General features: G+C 35.7%; 3 protein-coding genes across 3 annotated transcripts; 2 read left to right on the top strand and 1 right to left on the bottom strand.

The window, feature by feature from the left end:
* The first annotated feature begins 3,123 nt into the window (after nucleotides 1–3,123).
* On the top strand, nucleotides 3,124–3,552 carry LOC125587049. The gene is made up of 2 exons (XM_048757168.1): nucleotides 3,124–3,273; nucleotides 3,373–3,552. Exons 1-2 carry the CDS (start codon nucleotides 3,124–3,126, stop codon nucleotides 3,550–3,552), a joined length of 330 nt encoding a protein of 109 aa, XP_048613125.1.
* Nucleotides 3,553–3,859: 307 nt separating this feature from the next.
* LOC111213933 lies at nucleotides 3,860–7,450 on the bottom strand. The gene is made up of 2 exons (XM_048758132.1): nucleotides 5,326–7,450; nucleotides 3,860–5,232 (listed from the first exon to the last, which is right to left on the bottom strand). The coding sequence occupies exons 1-2, from the start codon at nucleotides 6,264–6,266 to the stop codon at nucleotides 3,954–3,956; spliced, it is 2,220 nt and encodes a 739-aa protein (XP_048614089.1). The 5' UTR covers nucleotides 6,267–7,450; the 3' UTR covers nucleotides 3,860–3,953.
* Nucleotides 7,451–15,336: 7,886 nt separating this feature from the next.
* On the top strand, nucleotides 15,337–21,326 carry LOC106392709 (protein TOPLESS). Its single transcript, XM_048758130.1, has 21 exons — nucleotides 15,337–15,545; nucleotides 15,909–16,046; nucleotides 16,156–16,335; nucleotides 16,419–16,532; nucleotides 16,621–16,779; nucleotides 16,848–17,025; nucleotides 17,103–17,226; nucleotides 17,311–17,586; nucleotides 17,665–17,844; nucleotides 17,925–17,998; nucleotides 18,084–18,275; nucleotides 18,359–18,862; nucleotides 18,946–19,041; nucleotides 19,356–19,502; nucleotides 19,569–19,679; nucleotides 19,758–19,937; nucleotides 20,024–20,152; nucleotides 20,226–20,321; nucleotides 20,417–20,605; nucleotides 20,698–20,864; nucleotides 20,954–21,326. Exons 2-21 carry the CDS (start codon nucleotides 15,967–15,969, stop codon nucleotides 21,165–21,167), a joined length of 3,390 nt encoding a protein of 1,129 aa, XP_048614087.1. The 5' UTR covers nucleotides 15,337–15,545; nucleotides 15,909–15,966; the 3' UTR covers nucleotides 21,168–21,326.
* The last annotated feature ends 24 nt before the right edge of the window (nucleotides 21,327–21,350 follow it).

The raw sequence follows: 21,350 nt of genomic DNA, 5'->3' as shown, positions 1-21,350 counted from the left end.
TACGCTCAAATTGGCAGAAACAGAATCAACACTTTGGACTGAAGCGCAGAAACAGAATCAACACTTTAGAAATTGGTGCATTTGCTGGATACTTATGACTGGTTAACTACCAAATGTAGCAGCGGTTAAATAATAAATTGACAATATTTAAATTTTATATAACTATAAAAATATCAAAAATCATAATATTATAATAAATATAAAAATTATATTTAGAAAGTTATAGTTTTAAAATTTTAAAAATTATGGAAAATATTTTTATTTTACAATTTTATATTATTAATTAAAATATAATAGATATATTTTAGTATTTTATAATTCCAATTTAAAATTTTTATTGAAAATTTTTATTTTTGTATTTATATTGTTTTTTTTAAAAAAAATTATCCTCCCGCAACCGCAAACGCTAGCTAAAACCAGTTTTTCGAATTTATGAGGTTTATAACGGTTTGAAGCGATTTAGAGCGGTTTGAGTGACTGTTGCAAAACGCCAACAACCGCTACCAACCACTAAAGTAGCGTTTACGGGTGGTAGCGGAGAAACCAAGCATACCCTTAGAAGTCATACCTTTAAATGTTTTTACCATGTAATACAATTAATTTACACTTTCCCTAATAGATGAAACATCTGATATTTATTAATTTACACGGACTTTAATAACAGTAGACTAAAGTTTTATAGACCAATACGGTTTATTATTTAAACATTTATACTTAATTGGTTTAATTAATCACTATATACCGAATTCTCTATTATGTAGGTTCAACTTAATTTAATTTCTATATATATTTCAAATTTAGAAATAAAACAAAATTTATGTAAATCAGTATTGTTACATAATAATGTTTTCAAAATCAATTTTGTTACAAAAATATAAAATTTATAGTAGTAATATTATACACCACATAAATATTATTATAAAATTAGATAATATATAACACCAAATTATATTAATTTATTGATATATTATATTGCATAAGGTTTGGACTCTCTCAAATATACCTTCAAATCCAGCTATCTTCCCAACAAGGTCTCTTTTTACAAACATGGATCATCTTTTCTGGAGAGTCTTTCCGCAATTAGATGATCATCAGTTTGCATGGATACTATGGTACATTTGGAAAGGAAGGAATAATAAAAATTTTAGCAATGTGGATATTGATCCTTGTGATACGCTCAAATTGGCAGAAACAGAATCAACACTTTGGACTGAAGCGCATATAGCGAATGAACAGAGGACAATATCACATGTAGAGGTTACGTCTTTACCGTCAATTCCAGGTAGATGGTGTTTCACAGATGGTTCCTGGATAGATAATGATATTTTCTCCAGACAGGGTTGGTTCAGTGCTTTAGAAGGTTTTGATGGGCCGATGGGGGCGAGGAATGTTTGGGCTAGTCTCTCTCCTCTCCATGCGGAGATGGAAGCACTACTCTGGGCAATGAAATGTATGAGGAACTTACGTCAACTTCAGGTTACGTTTGCAACAGATTGTTCTCAATTGGTGAAGATGGTTTCGGAACAAGAAGAATGACCAGCTTTTACAAGTTATTTGGAAGATATTACAGCCTTGAAAGAAAGTTTCCTCCAATCAGAGATCGTCCATGTACAAAAAACGCAAAATTCAAAGGCGGATAGCCTAACACGCAGTGTCAGGAAGCAACTGTCTTTCGTCGTTCACATGGATCAATATCTCTCGATATTATGATTCTGTATAAGTTGATGACAAAAAAAAAAGGTATATTATATTGCATAATCTAAAATATTTTATAAATAAAATTCGCACGGTCGTATCTTTTAAGGTTCGAGTTGAAAATTCTCATGTTATGATACATATATAATAGTGGATGTCAATGGGACAACATGCAACGTCATTATGTAGAGGAACTTGGATTGCAAAAGAATGACCACTTGGGCTCAGCCTCTTTTCACGCGACAGATGCTCTCACCGGCCCATGCGAAAAACCGTATCATGGCTGTACTAAGAAAAATTACTTTGGGCAATCCATAGTATGAAAGATGATGTACACACTAGACACTGTGGTAGTATAAATGGCCTCTCTTTATTGCAGAGCTGTAATCGAATACTATTACCATTAAAAAATTCATCTGGGGTGGCCGAAGTATGCTACATTTTTCGACAAAAAAAACACCATCTTATTCTTCAATCTATGTCCATTGAGCTTGTCTCGAGCAAAACAAACTTCATTTCAAATGGCTCTTTCCAAAAGCATGAGTAGAGATTATTGTTTTTCTCTATATCTTGCTCTAAATCCACTGGCTTAGCTACATAATAGACTTCTTAAAGGGACGAGATGTTGATGCTATATATGTTTTCTGATATCAGGTTTGATGCTCTGTTGTTTTGCTCAAAAAATAAACGGCTCTGTTGGTAGTTGAACCTCAGTCTTTCTGACATTTTGAAGCTTTTATTAACAGACAAGACCGGTGTATATATATGGGAAATTTTAAAATAGTCTTGTATATTCGGGTTAATTCGAAAGACTTATTCCAAAAATACTATGAACGAAACTAGAGTATGTTAATTGTTTATTACATTTGTTCGATTTAAAACATATATAAGGTATTTCATTCTAAAATATTATTTGGATTCACACAATGGTACCACTTCTAGATACAACTGACACAATTATTTAACAGTTGTTTCAAATTAGCACTATAATTTATTTCCTCAGATTTGTCTTAGAGGATCGTTTCTCATTTGTGTTGTCAAAGTCAAAGGGGGTTGCGATTTCGTAGATCATTAATAAGTCCCTGGCCGTTTATATAAGGAAAAAAGTTTCTCACTTCACGATGTGAAAACCATCTAGAATATTGAAATGTGTCTATAACTACACGTTGTATATGATAATACATGTCACATGTACGAAGTAAATAAATATATGGTGCCAACATTCCAATTGGTTTTAATTGATATTAATGAAACATTTTGGAGTCAATTCGTAATTAAGAAACTTAACTCCGATTAAGGCAAAACCCGAGCCAACTCCTTCACCCGCGACTCGTGTCTTGTTACTTCTCTTGTTTCAATCCCCTATTTCAAAGATTAGGGTTCATATCTGGAAAATAGGATCTATTTCAAACAGAGAGAGAAAGAGAGATGGAATTGGGTGGAGGATCCAACAATAGGCGACGGGACAAGGCAATTGCAGGCAGTGTGCTTTGTTTTTGTGGGCTACCGGCAAAGATATCTCAAGCTTGGACTGATAAAAATCCGGGTCGAAGGTTCTATGGATGTGAACGATACAAGGTACAACAATTGTGCTTTATGATATGTTGAATTGAAGTGTTCCTTACTAAATTCTTAATTTCGTTTTTGTTAGCGGAAAGGTGAATGCAATTTTTTCAGTTTGATGAGGAAGAAGCTTTTGGATGGCAAAAAGAAGCTTTGATTGAAGCGAGAAACCAAATTCGCAAGAAGGACAAGATTATTGCGGAGCTGAAGGTGACAATTTCTGAGCTTCAAAGTGATTTGGTCAAGAAAGAAGAGGCAGAAGAAGACATCATTAACAGCTTTCTTAAGCTATAAATCTTTCTTATTATGATGCTTTAGACACGTATTGTCCTTATAATCTCTGTAATGGTTTGAACATCTTTGTAATGCTTTGAACATCAAGTGGTATTTCATTAAAAATAGAGTTTCATCTCATTAGTTTTAAACATTCATCATACATAAACATTCAAAAGAGGCGATTCATCATAAATAAACATTCAAAATAAAAACATATCCGAGTAATGCCGTAGAAGTTCAAAAAAGACATAGCATAGACAAATTAAGCTTGTGTAGTAGGTGGTGCAGTTGAGGAAACGTCCTCAATTGCTTGTTCCTGAGCTGATTGTTCCATGTTGAGGCGCCTACGCTTTCTGCTTTCTTCAGACTGCAAGAAAATTGAATAAATCAAACACAACAAAGACAAAAGATTGACAAATTCAAATGAAATGTACCTCAAGAGGACGCTTCCTTGAGTTGTGGCCTTCACCACCACATAGACCACAATGACCTATTCTTCCTTTTCGATCAACTTTGGTCGAATTTTTCTTGGGAGATTCATTCACTCCTTTGATCCTTGCCTTCCCTTTTGGTCTTCCAGGAGGTCTCTTGTATGGCGGTGCTTCAATACGGTCTCCACCAGATTTCTTCCAAAACTTTGGGCCATTGACAGGACTCAACCCATTCATGTACAAACCTTGCCACTTCGATGTCAAATAATAATCTGAAATAAAATCTTCAACCTCGAGACCGTTCTCACGGATAACAGATACAACATGGCGACATGGAATTCCAGATAAGTCCCATTTCCTACAAGCGCAGCTACGAGATGGAAAATTCACACTGTAACCATTTCCAAATTCAACACACTCATAATCACCACCTGTGCTAGGCAAAGAATAGCAATGCTTAGCTTCATCACAAGACTTTTCACCCTCCTTTCTCGCCTTCTTTGTAACGAGACTCGTCTCATCTTTCGCTGTCTTACATCTAGTAGCTATCCGCTGCATTGCATCTCTTCTAATCAACTCAAGCATCTGAATGAAAGGCTTCTTTCTTGCTATCTTCAAAGTTCTATTGAAAGACTCAGTGAAGTTGTTGTGTGTATCAGAACAACACGAACCTATCCGGAAAAAAGCCCTGCACCAAGTAGAAGGATCCTTCTTCAGAAGCTCGTCAGCTGCTAGTGGATCAAACTGTTTGAAAACATCCAAACTCTTCTCATAGTCAGCCTCGTTGTAGCTACATGCAATACGCCAGAAGAGTGGCTTCAGTGTATCAGACTTATGATTCTTCTTCAGATTAGAATAAATGTGCCTAGCACAAGCTCTATGTTCAGCTCTTAGCAACTCAACTGCAACTCCATGAATCAATCCCTTATGCTGATCTGAAATGATTGTCACAAGATCACCCACACCTAAACCCAAATCAATCTTCAACCTGTGAATAAACCATTGCCAATTATCATTGCTCTCAGAGTTGACCACAGCCCATGCAATTGGATATATATGGTTATTGGGATCCCTTCCTATCGCAGTGAGAATCAGTCCTTGAAGAGAGCTGTGCTTGAGGAATGTCCCATCTAATCCAATAACCGGCCTGCAATATTCCCTCCATGCCACGCGAATTTTGTGAAAGCAGATATACATGGAGTGGAATCCTTTCGCTCCATTTGGTTTTGTTGTTGTATTGATCTCTATTTTGCTATCAGGATTTGAACTACATTTGAAAAAAATAAATGAAAACATTTAGCTTATCAAGAAAAATATTAAGAAACAGTTACTCATAAGTATATTTAAATAAAAATATTACCGTAATAGTTTCATCTCATAGTCATTTAGCCTTGCAAAATGCTCATTGCACTCGGCCTGTAGCTTATCAAGAACAATACGCCTCGCAATCTTGGCCTGCTCGAGAGAGATTATGATGTAGAACTTATCCCTAAACTCTTCTCTAATCATTGGAGCACTCATTTCAGGTTTCTTCCTGATTTTCTCCAACATAACTTCAGCAATGGCAGGGGCTTTGATGAGTTTACACTTCCCTGTGGGATGGCACGTATGTGTGTTAACATACACTTTCACCATCCATTTCTTGATGGGTCTCTCTACTGAGCAGTATATACACCACACACATCCTTTACCACCACATTTAGCACCAATCTTTGTCTTCTCCCATTTGATGAAGACTATATTTCTTCTCGTCTTCAGAATATATTTGATCACTTGCTTCTTGAACTCTTCACCGCAGTAAAAGGTCTGCCTAAGACTAAAAATGCCATCTAATTCACCCCTATTAGCCATCCTCTCAGCTTGTTCCTCTTCATCATCAGATGACTCCTCCGTGTCAGAATATACCTCCTCGTCGTCTGGAATCTCCTCATCATAGTTCTCATCCCTAAACATCTCAACATCCTCTTCAAAATTTCTGTCAATATCCTCTTCTTTATCAGATTCATCACTCGCTTGATACTTATCTTCACTCTCTCCTGCTTCATGATCACCATGATCACCATCAGAATTATCATCTTGTTGCTCAACATCCAACTCGTCACCATCAACAGGTTCGTTCCCAGTCACTGCGTCCACCACAGCACCATCACCAGTAAGAACACCAGTTTCAGGTTTCTCTATGAAGACATCAAGCTCCTCGTACCAACGACCATTAGAACTCATCTTCTTTTTGGTTTTCTCGTCATCTTCAAGCAACTCCTTCTTCTCTGATATATCCTCAAATGGTAACTTGTACCACATTCTCCCCACTCTAAATATCTTAACAATGATCTTCCGAACTTCTTCATAAGCCGCATCACCATCGACTTCAAACTGCTCCAAAAGACCATCGACATAATTTAGCTTCCCATCTTCAGCTTTGAACACACCCGAGTGGAAGCAGTTAATCTTCACTGATATTGAATCACTGTTATCAAAATAATATCATTAGTACATGGTAAAGACATCGATTGATTCCAATCATCGAAGTAAACAAGCAAGGGTTCACAGATTCTTAGCTCGTCGTCGCCATATTTCTTCTTTTAGCTCATTTGGATTCGATTAGACCAAAACTGAATCGATTAGACCAAACCCAGTTACAATCACTCTCTCTGACTCTGAAATCTCTCTCAGTCTCTATCTTCTTCGAAATCTCCAATTTTTTCGGGTTGGAACCCAAAGGAATTCGATTTGAGGGAAAATAGTTGTGTCGGGTCGGGTTTTGCCTTAATCGGAGTTAAGTTTCTTAATTACGAATTGACCCCAAAATGTTTCATTAAATCAATTAAAACCAATTGGAATGTTGGCACCATATATTTATTTACTTCATACATGTGGCATGTATTATCATATACATCGTGTAGTTATAGATACATTTCAATACTCTGAATGGTTTTCACCATATTATACTAAACATCGTGTAGCTGAAAAACTTTTTTCCATATAACGGTGAATTTATTATGGCTTTATTTTTGGATCTGAAATCTCTCTTGAGTGGGATATGTTGTCACTGAAATAATCTATAGTAAGAAGTGCTGCATTATTGTCTAATTAATTTATTGATCCTTTAGATTTTGGAAACAGAGACGCACACAGCCTCGTTACTCTCGTCAAAAGCCCTTTCTCTGTTTTTTAGTACTAGTTTTTACATTTGATAATTGATACTCAACGACTTGTTTACTACGATTATTTTCTTAATCATTTTTAACATCACAGAATTCAAATTTCAAGTCCTACCTGATCACGCGTAACGTTCATTTGTTTGTCTTGGACAAATTAAACTTCCATTTGTCACGTGCAAAATTAACCATGAGATTTTGAAAACCATAAGCAATTTTAACAAAATTTTAATATTTTTATAATTAAAAAACATATGTTTATTAACTTTAACCCCCCTAGTGCAGTGGTTTGACTAAGGATTCATTAATGTTTCTACACACACTCGGAGGTCTGAGGTTCAAACCCCAGAAAACGTAAATGATGCATATTATGGAGAAAAAATATTACAAGAAGAAGTCTTCAGCATGGTGCAAGACATATCATCGAACATGGATCTGATAGGACGGCTCGGAGTAACGCAGTTAGACGTGTATTCTCATCTGGTGGTAGAATTGTCAGATGTAAAATCGTCTATGTAATATTTCTCATCGTTGTAATAGCATAATTAATTAGACGTTAAAAAAAAAAATTAACCTAAAAATGATGAAAAACAGATGACAAAAAAAACTTTAACCTAAAAGGTTAAAATTAATGTTTTATTTCACTTTACCATGACCTAGGCCTGGGACTTTTATCCGAGATCCGGATTCGATCTGAGATTTGATCTGGATCCGATCCAAAAATTCGGATATCCAGAGGGGTCGAATCCGGATCCGGATAGTAAAATATTGGATCCGTCAAAGCCGGATCCGGATCCGGATACCTTAATTTTTTTAGTCCGGATATCCGGATCCGTAGGTTTTATTAATAACAATTTCAAAAATAGTAATATCTATATATAAAAATTAATTAATTTAATATATTTTTATTTTTATAATAGTATATATAAATTTTATGTAAATTTCGTAATATTATACATAGAAATAATTAAAAACATTATATATTTTTTTATTTTTAAATTATTTTTAATATTTTTTATATATTAATATTAATTTTTATTTATTTTAAGGATCCAAATCCGGATCCGGATATCCGCCGGATATTACAATTTTTAGAAGGATATCCGACACCCGGATATCCGAGAACCCCGGATCCGGATAAGGATAGTAAAATTATGGATCCGCCGGATAAGGATCCGGATCCGGTTACCTTAAAATTATCCGGATATCCGATCCGTCTCAGGCCTATCATGACCCGCTCTGAATCTAGTGAAGCGTTTTTAAAGAAGTGAATATTTATCTTTCTAACACATTGAATAATAATATTCTTTAATATATATATATGTGCACTTTCAAAAACTTTTAAAAACTTGTGAGAAATATTTCAAATGTATCATGTAACATTATATATCTGACTTTCTCACTTAAAACTCTAATTTGGAAAATGTTTTTCTTACATGTTCCATTTTTAACCCTAAAAGTAACATAATGAGAAAATAAATTGAAATTTTGCTAAAGCAAAGGTGATGCCCAATCGATAAGATATATGGACAAATAAACGATGGGATATGATAAAATGAAGAATATGGAAAATAGCAAAGCAATTAAACTTTTCATATGAATACGTGTAAGAGAAGGGGACACATACATAAGTGGAAAGTGACCAATCTCCCTCCCCCCGACACCTCATCTATTTAGATCTATTTGTTTCTAACTAAGGAAATATTTACAAGTTGAATTTACAATATCATTTAGAGACACATGGTATGTTTAACACATTTTATCATGCTAGATTTACTAAGATAATCCTCAACCAAGTGACATTTTGAGTTAACTAGACATCTCATCTAACAAACCAAACTCGTTACCCAACCCAAATAACCAAACCAAAATCTTATTTTTATCTTTTTACAAAATCGATAACTTTTAACTTTTTACAAAACCGATGAACTTATCTCTTCCCCTTTCTTCACAAATCCATCACCGGTGAGATGAACTTTAATTTATTTCTCCCCCGATTTCTTCTAGATCCAAAAAGCAAAACGTGAAATTGCATAACCACATAGCTAACTACAACATTTATTATATACTCTTATTATGATGTTTGTTATTTTCAGACGACGGATGGTTGCTTTGTGAGTTCTGAATCTCCTATTCTCAGTCAATATTGGGCCCAACATCATTCTTCTCGACGAAGTGGTTTTAACAATCTCGTCGGTCCCGACCACGACTCCTCGCACCACCACTCTCCTGACCACAACTCTCTCATCAACACTCTCCTAGCCACAACTCCCCTCACCAACACGCCAGTGACCATCACTCTCCAGACCACAACTCCCCCCCCACCACCGCTCTCCTAACCACTGCTCTCCTAACCACCACTCTCCAGACACCAACTCACCCCACAACCGTACTCCTAACCACTGCTCTCCAAACCACCACTCTCCTACCAACCAATCACCTCATCTCAACTCTCTTGACCACGACTCTCCCAATCACAAATCTCCTAACCACGGACCAGATAACCAGGCCTGGCCCTGAGAATGTCAAAAACAATTTGGGCCGGAAGCAAAAAAAATTTGTGGGCCTGTAAAAAAATAAAAAGATTAATAATGGGGATTGTAACAGCTCGAACCTGTTACATTTAGCTTAACCTCTCAAGCTTTAACCGACTGAGCTGCTGAAAATACTAGAAATTGTTGGCCAAAATTTTATTTAACTTTTACAAGGCCGGAAGCATATGCTTTCATGGCTTCTACCTAGGACCGCTACTGCAAATAACCTTACATCTCCTGACCATAATTCTATTGAGCCCACTATCTCCCTAGCCCACCCCTCTCCAAACCATCACTCATCTAACCACGTCTCTCCAGCCAACAACCCAGCCTCACTTTCTTTTACACCTTAGATCTCAACACAAAACTAAGCTCTGGCGAAAATTAATGCCATAGTCTGCTTTCAACAACGTCGTTTCCTTCTTAATTGCACCAAACCCACTCCTAGATTTAGAGCATCTCCTCAGCCGTCAGATCTTTGCTTTTAAAAATTTTAGATCTTTAAGCTTGGATCCTATGGCCACTAAACAATCACTCTCTCCCATACACCTACTTTTTTTGTTCATACACTTTATCATTAATTGCAACTTAGAAAAAACTTAGTTACCGTGTGACCAAATACAATTGACCATGTAGTTTTTTTTCACCTAAAACAGAGGTAATTTCGTCCACAAAAGGACAGTTGTATGGACAATGTGTCCTAACCACAGTATGTGTCTCTCAAGGTAAAAGAAACACGTATTGTGTCTATCTACGTAACTAACTCATTATTTATTCAATTAATCAGTATTTATACCTTTTGAACATAATAACCTTTACGGTATTATTAACATACAAATATACTTTTGACAGTATTTGGTGGACAATTTAACTAGCTACAAACCAGTGTAGTTGCCGAGCAAAGGAAATGATCAAAAAAAAAAGAAAACTATTTGTCAGATGCAAACCAAAATTTAAAGCTGAGTTCGGCAAGTATACGGAGAAACGTATTCGCGTGGGTATGACGCGTTTGACATCGTCAATGGGTTGTAACAAAATGAGAACTATAATTAGTAAATAAACAAAATATTGTGAAGTTAGGGGCGAGCTTCATCAAAACGTCACTTCTCTCGTGAGAGTGAGATTTATGGACGGACACGCCCCCTATAGGACCCGCTTGCATTACTTTTGGCCGGAGCCTTTTTCATACCATTATATACTAGTGTTATTGTAGTATTTTATGTTAAAGCAAAGATGCAACCACCATCTTTCACATCTCCCTATTTTATTAATATCCTTTACTATTCATCCTTTTCTTTTAATTTAAATTTGTTTATGTTAGGTTTTACCCCTGTTCCTGAACGCAGTAGGCGCTAGTCAGGCGGTCGGGTTGGGCCTAGCGCCTAAAGAGAAAATCGGAGATTAATCAGAAATTATGCGGGACAGAATTTTTAGATGATTTACTATGTTATAAAACATGTTAATCTTTAATTGTGTATAACATTAATACATTTTCATGTTTAAGATTGTATAAAGCACACAAATAGAATATATAAACTTAATATAGTGTAATTTTCATCAAAATTATGAATATAAATGATATTTATAAAATTTTAGATCAAATAAACAAATAAAAATATTATTAAAACTAAAAAAAATACAAAAAAATAAAAAAAATATATAAAAAAAAAATAAAAAAATAGATTAGGCGGCCGCCTAGGCGGCTAGGCGGTCATTTAGGCGGCTAGGCGGTCATTTAGGCGGTCTAGGCGGAAAAAATCGGATATCCGATTTTTTTAACCGATTTGGCATAAATCGGAACGGAAAAGTGACGCTACGCGTCTAGGCGACCGCTTAGCCGTGTAGGCGGCCGATTTTTAGAACAGGGGTTTTGCAATGTACTGTATTATTAGCATTTGTATCATTTCTTCCTTTTTGTCGGCTTTTTCTCCTTTTGATTTGTTAATTATGCTTTCAAATATATTTTCTTGCTTTCTATATGGCTGAATAATATGAAAGATTTATGATAATTTTAAAGTGATTTGAATATTTGTCTAAGTAGATTTCTAAAAATAAGAAATGAGTATTGACGAATAAATGGAGTATATTTTCCCCTGCTATCTGACAATTTGAATTTCTGTTAACTATAGATATGGTATGTGTATTTATGATGCTTCGCTTTCTTCAAGTAAATTAATCTGAACTGTACTGCTTACTGTATTTACCACGCTCTCGTGATCCGTGAATTGTTTAGTCGTGGAAGTAGGCAAAGACAACTCTGGTAAAAGAACTATAAATAAATACCCGTAATACAATATACACACTGAACTGAACTGCTGTAACACAGAAAAAAAACACACCACAACGATAGCAAATTACCATATTTACGTCACAATATAGTAACATCGTGTATATCGATTTTTAACGAGTAAACATGTAATTTTATTGCAAAATTGATACGTGACGAATCCTATCAAAAGTTACTTTTTCATATAAAAAATCGTTTCAATCAAATATTTTGACTCAATTACACGAAAACGGTTTAGTGACAAAAGAGTTTTGGTTTGGTAAGCAACTTAAGTTCGAAAGTATCCCACCATATTTATCGAGTAGGCTACGCGTATATGAATTCATTGTTTATAACATATTTAAATATCCATAAAGAGAATATATCCGTGAACCATACATCTTCTTTAAAATTAGTCTAGCTATTCTATAAACTTGAAATACTTCGGATTAATAAAAAAATATTTCGACTCTCATTAATTTGTTTTCATAATAAAGTGATAGAATTATTGATGGATCTTTTTTTATACAATGTCTATTTTTCCATTTTTTCCACATGAATATTTAAGAATATTTTTTTAAAAACCAAATTGATTTACATCAATCAAAATAATTTTTTGCTTCAAATAATAAATATAGTGGATAGTTCAAAATTAGTATTTATTGGAGCCCGATTTCTGAATAAAATTGTTTTAAACATAAAATAAAATACATCTGACAATATTATTTACAAAAATACAATTACTTAATTTCAAACTAGTATTTATAATTATAATACTTTAAAATATTTTAACAAAAAATGATTGTCAGTCACACGAATCATAGACTACAACATTCATGGGCGGATCTACATGGACATGAAGGGGGTTAGCTGACCCCACTAAAATAATAAAAATTTAATTTGTAAGGTTAAATACGTAAAGAGCAAGTGCTCTGTTGGTGAAAAATCTCTTGCATTGACCCCCTTTAACAAGTTCGATTCTCCTCCTATCTGCACCCACGTTTGATTTTTCTCTCTTTTCTGTTTAATAATATGGGCCTAAAATCCTCGATTCAAAGTGAAAGATGGATCAAACCAGTTTTTTATTTGCTTTCAAACTTCAGATATTTCAATATTTATGTCTTTAGTTTAAATGAAAACATTCGATTTGGTTTTAGTTGTTTTATTATACTTTCGTTTCAAAATTCTATGTATCAACAATTTAAAATATTTTTAAAAATCCTTTTAGCATTATATCTTTTCTTTTATTGATTTAAATTTCCTTAAAATTAAAACAACTTTCCAACCTTTAGTAGTTTATAATTTTTTAAAAAATAATATTAATAAATTATTACTTTTAGTTAAATAATTATGACGTCGCTAAAATTATTTTCTGGCTCTGCCACTAGCTAGTAGCTACATTATTAAATACAAAAGTAATATATTGCAAACTCTATGATATTTTTACTAAAAAATTATATAATTTATATAATATTTCTGAACTATTATGTATATTTCGTTGCTAAATCATACTCTCTCTGTTCCTAGATATAAGATTTTTTAGGTAAAACACACTTATTAAGAAAATTATTTTTTATCTAAAAAAATATCATTAAAATTTTAAATTAAAAACTATTCAACCAATTACAAAATAGAACTATTAAATTTGATTGATTACACAGTTTTTGATAAACTTAAAGTTATCTAGAAATATGAGAACAACATACATATTGGAACACAAAAACTATTCTAAACATCCTATATTTAGGAACAAAGAGAGTATATATTAAAAAATGTATGGTTTTTACTCCAAGAACCTGAAATTCGGCCTGAAGCATCCTAACCTATGATCCATAGTCTCGTTTGTGAAAGTCTTTAAGCGTAACTAAGACATTAGTTTCTTATTTGCTTGCGTTTATGTTGAAATTTGAACAAATCTAAAAGTGCTAAGAATATTATTTTAATGTTTTAGAGAATGACTTTTTATCGAGTTTAGTAATATAATTGAAAATTCTGGATTCGTCGCTACATGTATACGTTTGAGTATTATATGTAGTTATACTTTACGTGTGGTGATGGTGAGGCGACAGTGTTAGTGTTTGGACGGGATAGATGTCAAATACTCAAACGTGCGACTCTAGATACACCAGTCACATACATGAATGCCAATAATAATAGACTACACCAGTCACATTAACTGCCCATACTGCTTCGAAATCTTGTCCCTAATTTTAAACTCTCTAAGTACATTCAGTCTTTTTTTTTCTAAATAAAAAGCTGAGATTAATCTTTATGTTTTACATTTTTATTAATTTCTAAGGTCCCTCTTGTACTTCCTCTGCCATTTTGTAAAGTTGAAAACCGCGGTGGTCCACCTCATTCCCATCTAGCTACCGGCTCCTAAAAGCAAAATTTTAATTAAATTCTATATTATAAAGTAGTATAAAGTTTGTATTTATATACAGTGTGGTCAAGAGGTAAAGCGTTAAAATTTGTGTAATTCTTTCTCGAAACAATAATAGTCAATGCAAGTAATTTGTCTTTGTGTAGAAAAATAAGAACTACAGTCCATATCTTCTAGTTGAGTTTATGGAAATGTACACAACCAATCATACACTAAGTTTACCCGTATTGAAAACGTTAAAAAGAATAATTTGATAGAAAAACCATAACAACATTCATATTAATCAACACATGTTGCTCGACAAAAAAAATGATCAGCAATACTAAAATATTTAAAGAACAAAAAATCAGTATCGTGTTTATATGAATCTCATTGAATTATTAAAACATCGTGATAAATCGCGATAAACTGAGATGTATATCATTTTTACTTTTTAGGCAGTTAAAAATGTATATCATATAAAAAAAAAAATGTATATCATTTTTAGGGTTTCTTACTTTTTAATATATATATATTCGTATTATAGCATCTTCTTTACATATCATTTTTAAAATGTATATCATTTTTAGCATCTTCGTTACGAGTTGAACATTTCTCCATCACGTGATGTTCGATGTAGTACCGCATATCAAGAGCAATTTGGTTCAATGTCATATCCGTAAATATCAGTCAAACTCGAGGATAAGGAAGTCAAAGATAAATAAAGCTTTGTCGTGCCACGAGGGATCTGAGACAAGCCTGACACATTGAATAAAACTCTAGCCGTTAGATCGCCGTCCTCAGCGCTTTCGTATGAGATCGACGGCTTCCTAAATAAGTGTAAACCCATCGTTATGTAGAGGATCACCCCTCTTTAAAGTTACAGCTGGCAACTAATATTCCGAGCTGATAGCGTCGAGAAATGTAGCCGATTAACTCCTAGGGATAAGCTACTCTACTTATCACTCCTGCTTATCGCAGTTAGCTTTTCTTGGAGTGATAAGTTGGGTTACTTATTAGCATCCAATTATCTGTCACCTTCTCTTATTAAAATCTCCACTTCTGCAAGTTTTAATGTCCGTATATAATATTGAAGAGAGAGAAAATCCCATCTCTAGATAGATAGAAAAAGAAGCTTTGTTCGGTGAGAAGAAAAAAAAAAAGAGTCCAAAAAAACCAATCCATCATCTGTTTCGTCTGTGGAGAGAGAGAAACGTTGGTCTTCTTCTTCATCAACATCGATCTCTTTCTTCTTTTATGGTAAGTAAGCTTCACGCTTCTACCTTTGCCTCTGTTAATGGAATCTAGCTGTTTCGATTTTCAGAATATTTTTTTTTTTATTCAATCCTTTTGCCATTAGCTTTTCTGGGTTTTGCTTTTCTTTTTTTCTCTCTTTCCTTTTTGATAATTATTTTGCTTTTTCATGCAGTAAAAAAAATCTCTTTTTAAGCTATTGAAGACCTGATTTTTGGTTATGTATGGATAATTATTCAGATATAGGTTCGATTTCTAGTTAAAAGTATTGATTTTTTTTTTAAAAATAAAATAAATATAAACTCGAAAACCCAGGTTATAGCTCATTTCCGCCGTTTATGTTTATAGTCAACATTATAAAATTTGCAGATCTGGTGATAGCCTAGGCGGTTCTTGTGCATCTGAGTTGAAAAAGTCCGAGAGAAACATGTCTTCTCTTAGTAGAGAGCTCGTGTTCCTGATCTTACAGTTTCTAGACGAGGAGAAGTTTAAAGAGACTGTTCACAAGTAAGTACTTGTTTGTCTCTGTAGATTTCACCACACGCGCCCACTTCGATCTATTATTGCTCATTTCTTCTTCTTTTTTGTAATTTTTTGTTGTCGTTGTCATGTTAAGGCTTGAACAAGAATCTGGATTTTTCTTCAACATGAAGTATTTTGAGGATGAGGTGCATAATGGGAACTGGGATGAGGTTGAGAAGTATCTCTCTGGTTTCACAAAAGTAGATGATAATAGATACTCTATGAAGATATTCTTCGAGATTAGAAAGCAGAAGTATCTCGAGGCTTTGGATAAGTAAGTAGTGATGGATGGAGCTTTGTTATAACAAAAGATGAAAAGTTTTGATTTGTGATTATTATTTTTTTTTTGGTTCCTAGGCATGATCGTCCCAAGGCGGTGGAAATACTAGTGAAGGATTTGAAAGTGTTTTCAACTTTTAACGAGGAGCTTTTCAAAGAAATAACGCAGCTCTTGACGTTAGAGAACTTCAGGTAATTAAAGTGATATTTGATTAATGCAGTCCAAAGGTAGTGTGATAGTGCAAAAGACAGAGGATTAAAGTGTTTGAACTTTTTTTAGGGAGAATGAACAGTTATCCAAGTATGGAGACACCAAGTCAGCAAGATCAATCATGTTGGTGGAACTCAAGAAGTTGATTGAGGCTAATCCCTTGTTCCGCGATAAACTGCAGTTTCCTACTCTTAGAAACTCAAGGCTGAGGACTCTGATCAACCAGAGGTTAGCTTCTGCTTAGTCTTATTCACTTCTTAGCTCTTGCCATTTAACTCATTCCTCCTAACTTGCAGCTTGAATTGGCAACATCAGCTTTGTAAAAACCCAAGGCCAAATCCGGATATAAAGACTCTTTTTGTGGATCATTCTTGTGGCCCTCCAAATGGTGCACGAGCTCCCTCTCCTGTGAACAATCCCCTGCTTGGAGGGATACCAAAAGCTGGAGGGTTTCCTCCTTTAGGTGCACATGGGGTAAAGTTACTCTCTATCTTTTTTTCCTTTTAGTTTCACCTGTGGCAAAAAGTGTTTGAATCTCTCTATCTCTCCAGCCATTTCAACCAACGGCCTCACCGGTTCAAACTCCTCTTGCTGGTTGGATGTCTAGTCCATCTTCTGTCCCACACCCAGCTGTCTCTGCTGGAGCCATTGCTCTTGGTGGTCCATCTATCTCAGGTGCCACTTTCTTGTCAAATGTGTTTCTTTCATTTAAACTGTGCAATGTGCTCACAGTGTAGCTTCTTTCTTATTTTGGTACAGCGGCATTGAAGCACCCGAGAACTCCTCCAACTGCTTTAGACTACCCATCAGCAGAGTCTGAACACGTCTCAAAAAGAACAAGGCCTATGGGAATCGCTGACGAGGTGAGTCTAGGTGTGAGCATGTTGCCAATGTCTTTCCCAGGGCAGGCTCATGGTCACAGCCCGGCTTTTAAAGCACCTGATGACTTGCCCAAGACAGTTGCACGAACTTTGACTCAAGGCTCATCTCCCATGAGCATGGACTTCCACCCAATTAAACAAACTCTGCTTCTAGGTTCTGTTTCATCCTCTATCCATGTACTATTAAATCATAATCAGACATGTTCTAAATTCGATTACATCCTTGTACCAGTTGGTACAAATGTAGGAGATATAGGGCTGTGGGAAGTTGGTTCTCGTGAACGATTAGTACAGAAGACCTTCAAAGTCTGGGATATAAGCAAATGTTCAATGCCCTTACAGGCTGCTCTGGTGAAAGAACCTGTCGTATCTGTCAACCGTGTGATATGGAGTCCTGACGGTTCCTTGTTCGGTAAAGAAATTCACCTTTTAAACTCATATGCGCGCAAGAATGCAACTAATATAACTCTGCCATAACGTTCTCTAATGCAGGAGTTGCTTACTCGAGACATATTGTACAACTATACTCTTATCATGGTGGTGAAGACATGAGGCAACACCTTGAGGTCTCATAAATATTTACAAGCCTCTCTTTTTTATGACATTCTTTCTGTGGAGATGATTGTCTTTTAATATTGTGATTTGTTTCAGATTGATGCTCATGTTGGTGGTGTGAATGATATCTCCTTCTCAACTCCAAACAAGCAACTGTGTGTAATAACCTGTGGTGATGACAAAACCATCAAGGTCTGGGACGCTGCAACTGGTGTCAAAAGACATACTTTTGAAGGCCATGAAGCTCCTGTTTACTCCATCTGTCCTCACTACAAGGAAAACATTCAGGTAAGCTTAGCTAACCCATTGATCTCCCTCCCTTTCCCTTACATATTTTCTGATGTTTTTTTTGTTTTCTTCTCGTCTTCAAGTTCATATTCTCGACAGCTCTAGATGGGAAAATCAAGGCATGGTTGTATGATAACATGGGTTCTCGAGTTGACTACGATGCACCTGGTCGCTGGTGCACTACAATGGCCTATAGTGCAGATGGAACTAGGCTGTTCTCTTGTGGGACGAGTAAAGATGGAGAGTCTTACATAGTTGAGTGGAATGAGAGTGAAGGAGCTGTTAAAAGAACTTACCAAGGATTCCACAAGCGTTCTCTCGGCGTTGTGCAGTTTGATACGACTAAAAACCGTTACCTAGCTGCGGGTGATGACTTCTCCATCAAGTTCTGGGATATGGACAATGTGCAGCTTTTGACTGCCATTGATGGCGATGGAGGTCTTCAGGCAAGTCCGCGTATCCGGTTTAACAAGGAAGGCTCTCTCTTGGCCGTGTCTGGAAACGAGAATGTGATCAAGGTTATGGCTAACTCAGATGGTTTAAGACTGTTGCACACTTTTGAGAATGTTTCATCTGAATCCTCCAAGGTATACTTAAACTCTTAGCTAAAGCTTTATATGACTTATGCATAGTTGAAAGTTTCTTCAACACTTCAATTTTACATTTGCAGCCTGCGATAAGTAGCCTTGCAGCAGCCGCAGCTGCTGCTGCTACGAGTGCTGGACTCACAGATCGACCAGCCAATGTAGTTTCCATCCAAGGAATGGTAATAAACACTCTCTCCGTTCCACAAAGAAAAGATAATAGTTTTGTGTTTATGTAAATTTATAGCTTCTTTATTTATTTTGCTCATATTAATTAAGATAACTACTTTGACAAAAAAAAAAATTAAGATAACTACTACATATTTATGTTTTTTGTTTTATAAATTATGTATTATAGTAAGGTTATTTTCGGAATTGTAACTTTATTTTTCTAAGTGGGGTGAGAACTCTAAAATTAGGAGTATTGTTTTTCTTTGTTCTTTCACTCATTTCTATATTACATTACCATCACTCATCATCACTTTGCACTTTGTAGAATGGAGATTCGAGGAACATGGTGGATGTGAAGCCAGTGATTACAGAAGAACCAAATGATAAGTCTAAGATATGGAAGCTTACTGAAGTCAGCGAGCCTTCTCAATGCAGGTCACTGAGACTCCCTGAGAATCTGAGAGTTGCTAAGGTACAAAAATATTTATACATTTTCTGATCATATACATGCAGGTTCTGATCATATAACGTTTTGCAGATATCAAGACTGATTTTCACTAATTCAGGAAACGCTATACTGGCGTTGGCATCAAACGCTATTCATCTTCTATGGAAATGGCAGAGGAACGACCGCAACGCAACCGGAAAGGTGCAAAACTGAGTCTCTCACTTGCTTGGTCAAATAATGATAAAACTAAATGTCTCTACATCTCTCGGTTTCTTGTAGGCGACAGCTTCTTTACCGCCTCAGCAATGGCAACCAGCAAGTGGGATCCTCATGACTAACGACGCTGCTGAAAACAATCCTGAAGAAGCTGTCCCTTGTTTTGCTTTATCCAAGAATGATTCGTATGTTATGTCAGCCTCTGGAGGAAAGATCTCCTTGTTTAACATGATGACGTTTAAGGTAATGAGGACACACTGATGGTTAAGGTTTTGATGTTTTGTGTGTTCATTTTGACTTGACTGCCCCTGGTTAAAATAATTTGCTAGACGATGGCTACTTTCATGCCACCACCACCTGCTGCAACTTTTCTTGCTTTCCACCCTCAAGACAACAATATCATTGCTATAGGAATGGATGATAGTACTATTCAGATTTATAACGTCCGTGTTGACGAGGTAATGAATCCAAATCTCTTGATAAGAACTTAGAGGAAGTAAGAAGCAACATGTTCCTTGATTGCTCGTGCAGGTGAAGAGTAAGCTTAAAGGTCATTCAAAGAGAATAACTGGTCTTGCCTTCTCCAATGTGTTAAATGTGCTGGTTTCTTCTGGAGCAGATGCTCAGGTTCTCACCTTAAAAAGCCATTCTTTAATGTTGACAACCAGTGAGATGATTAAAAGATTTGATTAAACGATTTTTTTCTTTTTTTTTGGTTGTAGCTTTGTGTATGGAACACAGATGGATGGGAGAAGCAGAGAAGCAAGGTTCTGCCACTTCCACAGGGAAGACCAAACACTGCACCTTCAGACACGCGTGTTCAGTTCCACCAAGATCAAGCTCACTTCCTCGTGGTGCACGAGACACAGCTTGCAATTTACGAAACAACCAAGCTCGAATGCATGAAACAGGTACACTTTAGTTACAGTTCCCCCTCTTTCTTTCTCTCAAAGATATTTACACTGTATTGCATTTGATCAACGACTGTATTGACTTGTTTCAGTGGCCAGTGAGAGAATCATCAGCTCCGATCACTCATGCAACGTTCTCATGTGATAGCCAACTGGTCTATGCGAGTTTTATGGATGCAACGATCTGTGTGTTTAGCTCTGCAAATCTAAGGTTGCGCTGCCGAGTCAACCCTTCTGCGTATCTACCAGCTAGTCTCAGGTAAGCAACAGAGTGAAATTTCTTTCAAAAAGGATCTTGCAAGAGAATAGAACAATCTTGATGAAGCTTTTGCTTGTTCATTTGTGCAGCAACTCGAACGTACATCCACTGGTGATTGCTGCACATCCTCAAGAACCAAACATGTTTGCGGTTGGACTCTCAGACGGAGGAGTTCATATATTCGAACCTGTTGAGTCTGAAGGTAAATGGGGAGTGGCTCCACCTGCCGAGAACGGGTCCGCAAGCGGCGCAGCGGCTGCACCATCTGTTGGAGCCTCTGCCTCTGATCAGCCACAGAGATGATCTGATCCAGAGTCGCCTACCTCCCAGACTCTTTTCCTTTCAAAAGTCTTTCTTTATTTGTTTTTGGTAGAAAGACTTGTGACCCAAGGATTCTGACATGTTTTAGATGTAACATATTGTTTCACAGTAATTCAGTAGCAAAGTTGTTTCTCTCCTTTCCTTATCTGAGCTTAAACCCTTCCA

Source organism: Brassica napus, chromosome C5 (assembly GCF_020379485.1).
Source record: "Brassica napus cultivar Da-Ae chromosome C5, Da-Ae, whole genome shotgun sequence".
In the NCBI taxonomy this organism is placed as follows: domain Eukaryota; kingdom Viridiplantae; phylum Streptophyta; class Magnoliopsida; order Brassicales; family Brassicaceae; genus Brassica; species Brassica napus.
The sequence above is the reverse complement of the archived record's forward strand: the minus strand, read 5'-3'. Positions and strand labels throughout refer to the sequence as shown.

What these genes read in the sequence shown, in the direction of transcription:
- LOC111213933 (XM_048758132.1), bottom strand. Translation starts at nt 6,266, where the DNA reads ATGTGGTACAAGTTACCATTTGAGGATATATCAGAGAAGAAGGAGTTG. An exon ending in TATGAGATGAAACTATTACG is followed by an intron (nt 5,233 to 5,325) that starts GTAATATTTTTA and finishes TTTCAAATGTAG; the next exon opens with TTCAAATCCTGATAGCAAAA.
- LOC106392709 (XM_048758130.1), top strand. Translation starts at nt 15,967, where the DNA reads ATGTCTTCTCTTAGTAGAGAGCTCGTGTTCCTGATCTTACAGTTTCTA. An exon ending in CTCCTTTAGGTGCACATGGG is followed by an intron (nt 17,026 to 17,102) that starts GTAAAGTTACTC and finishes CTATCTCTCCAG; the next exon opens with CCATTTCAACCAACGGCCTC. An exon ending in TAAACAAACTCTGCTTCTAG is followed by an intron (nt 17,587 to 17,664) that starts GTTCTGTTTCAT and finishes TCCTTGTACCAG; the next exon opens with TTGGTACAAATGTAGGAGAT.
- LOC125587049 (XM_048757168.1), top strand. Translation starts at nt 3,124, where the DNA reads ATGGAATTGGGTGGAGGATCCAACAATAGGCGACGGGACAAGGCAATT. An exon ending in ATGGATGTGAACGATACAAG is followed by an intron (nt 3,274 to 3,372) that starts GTACAACAATTG and finishes CAATTTTTTCAG; the next exon opens with TTTGATGAGGAAGAAGCTTT.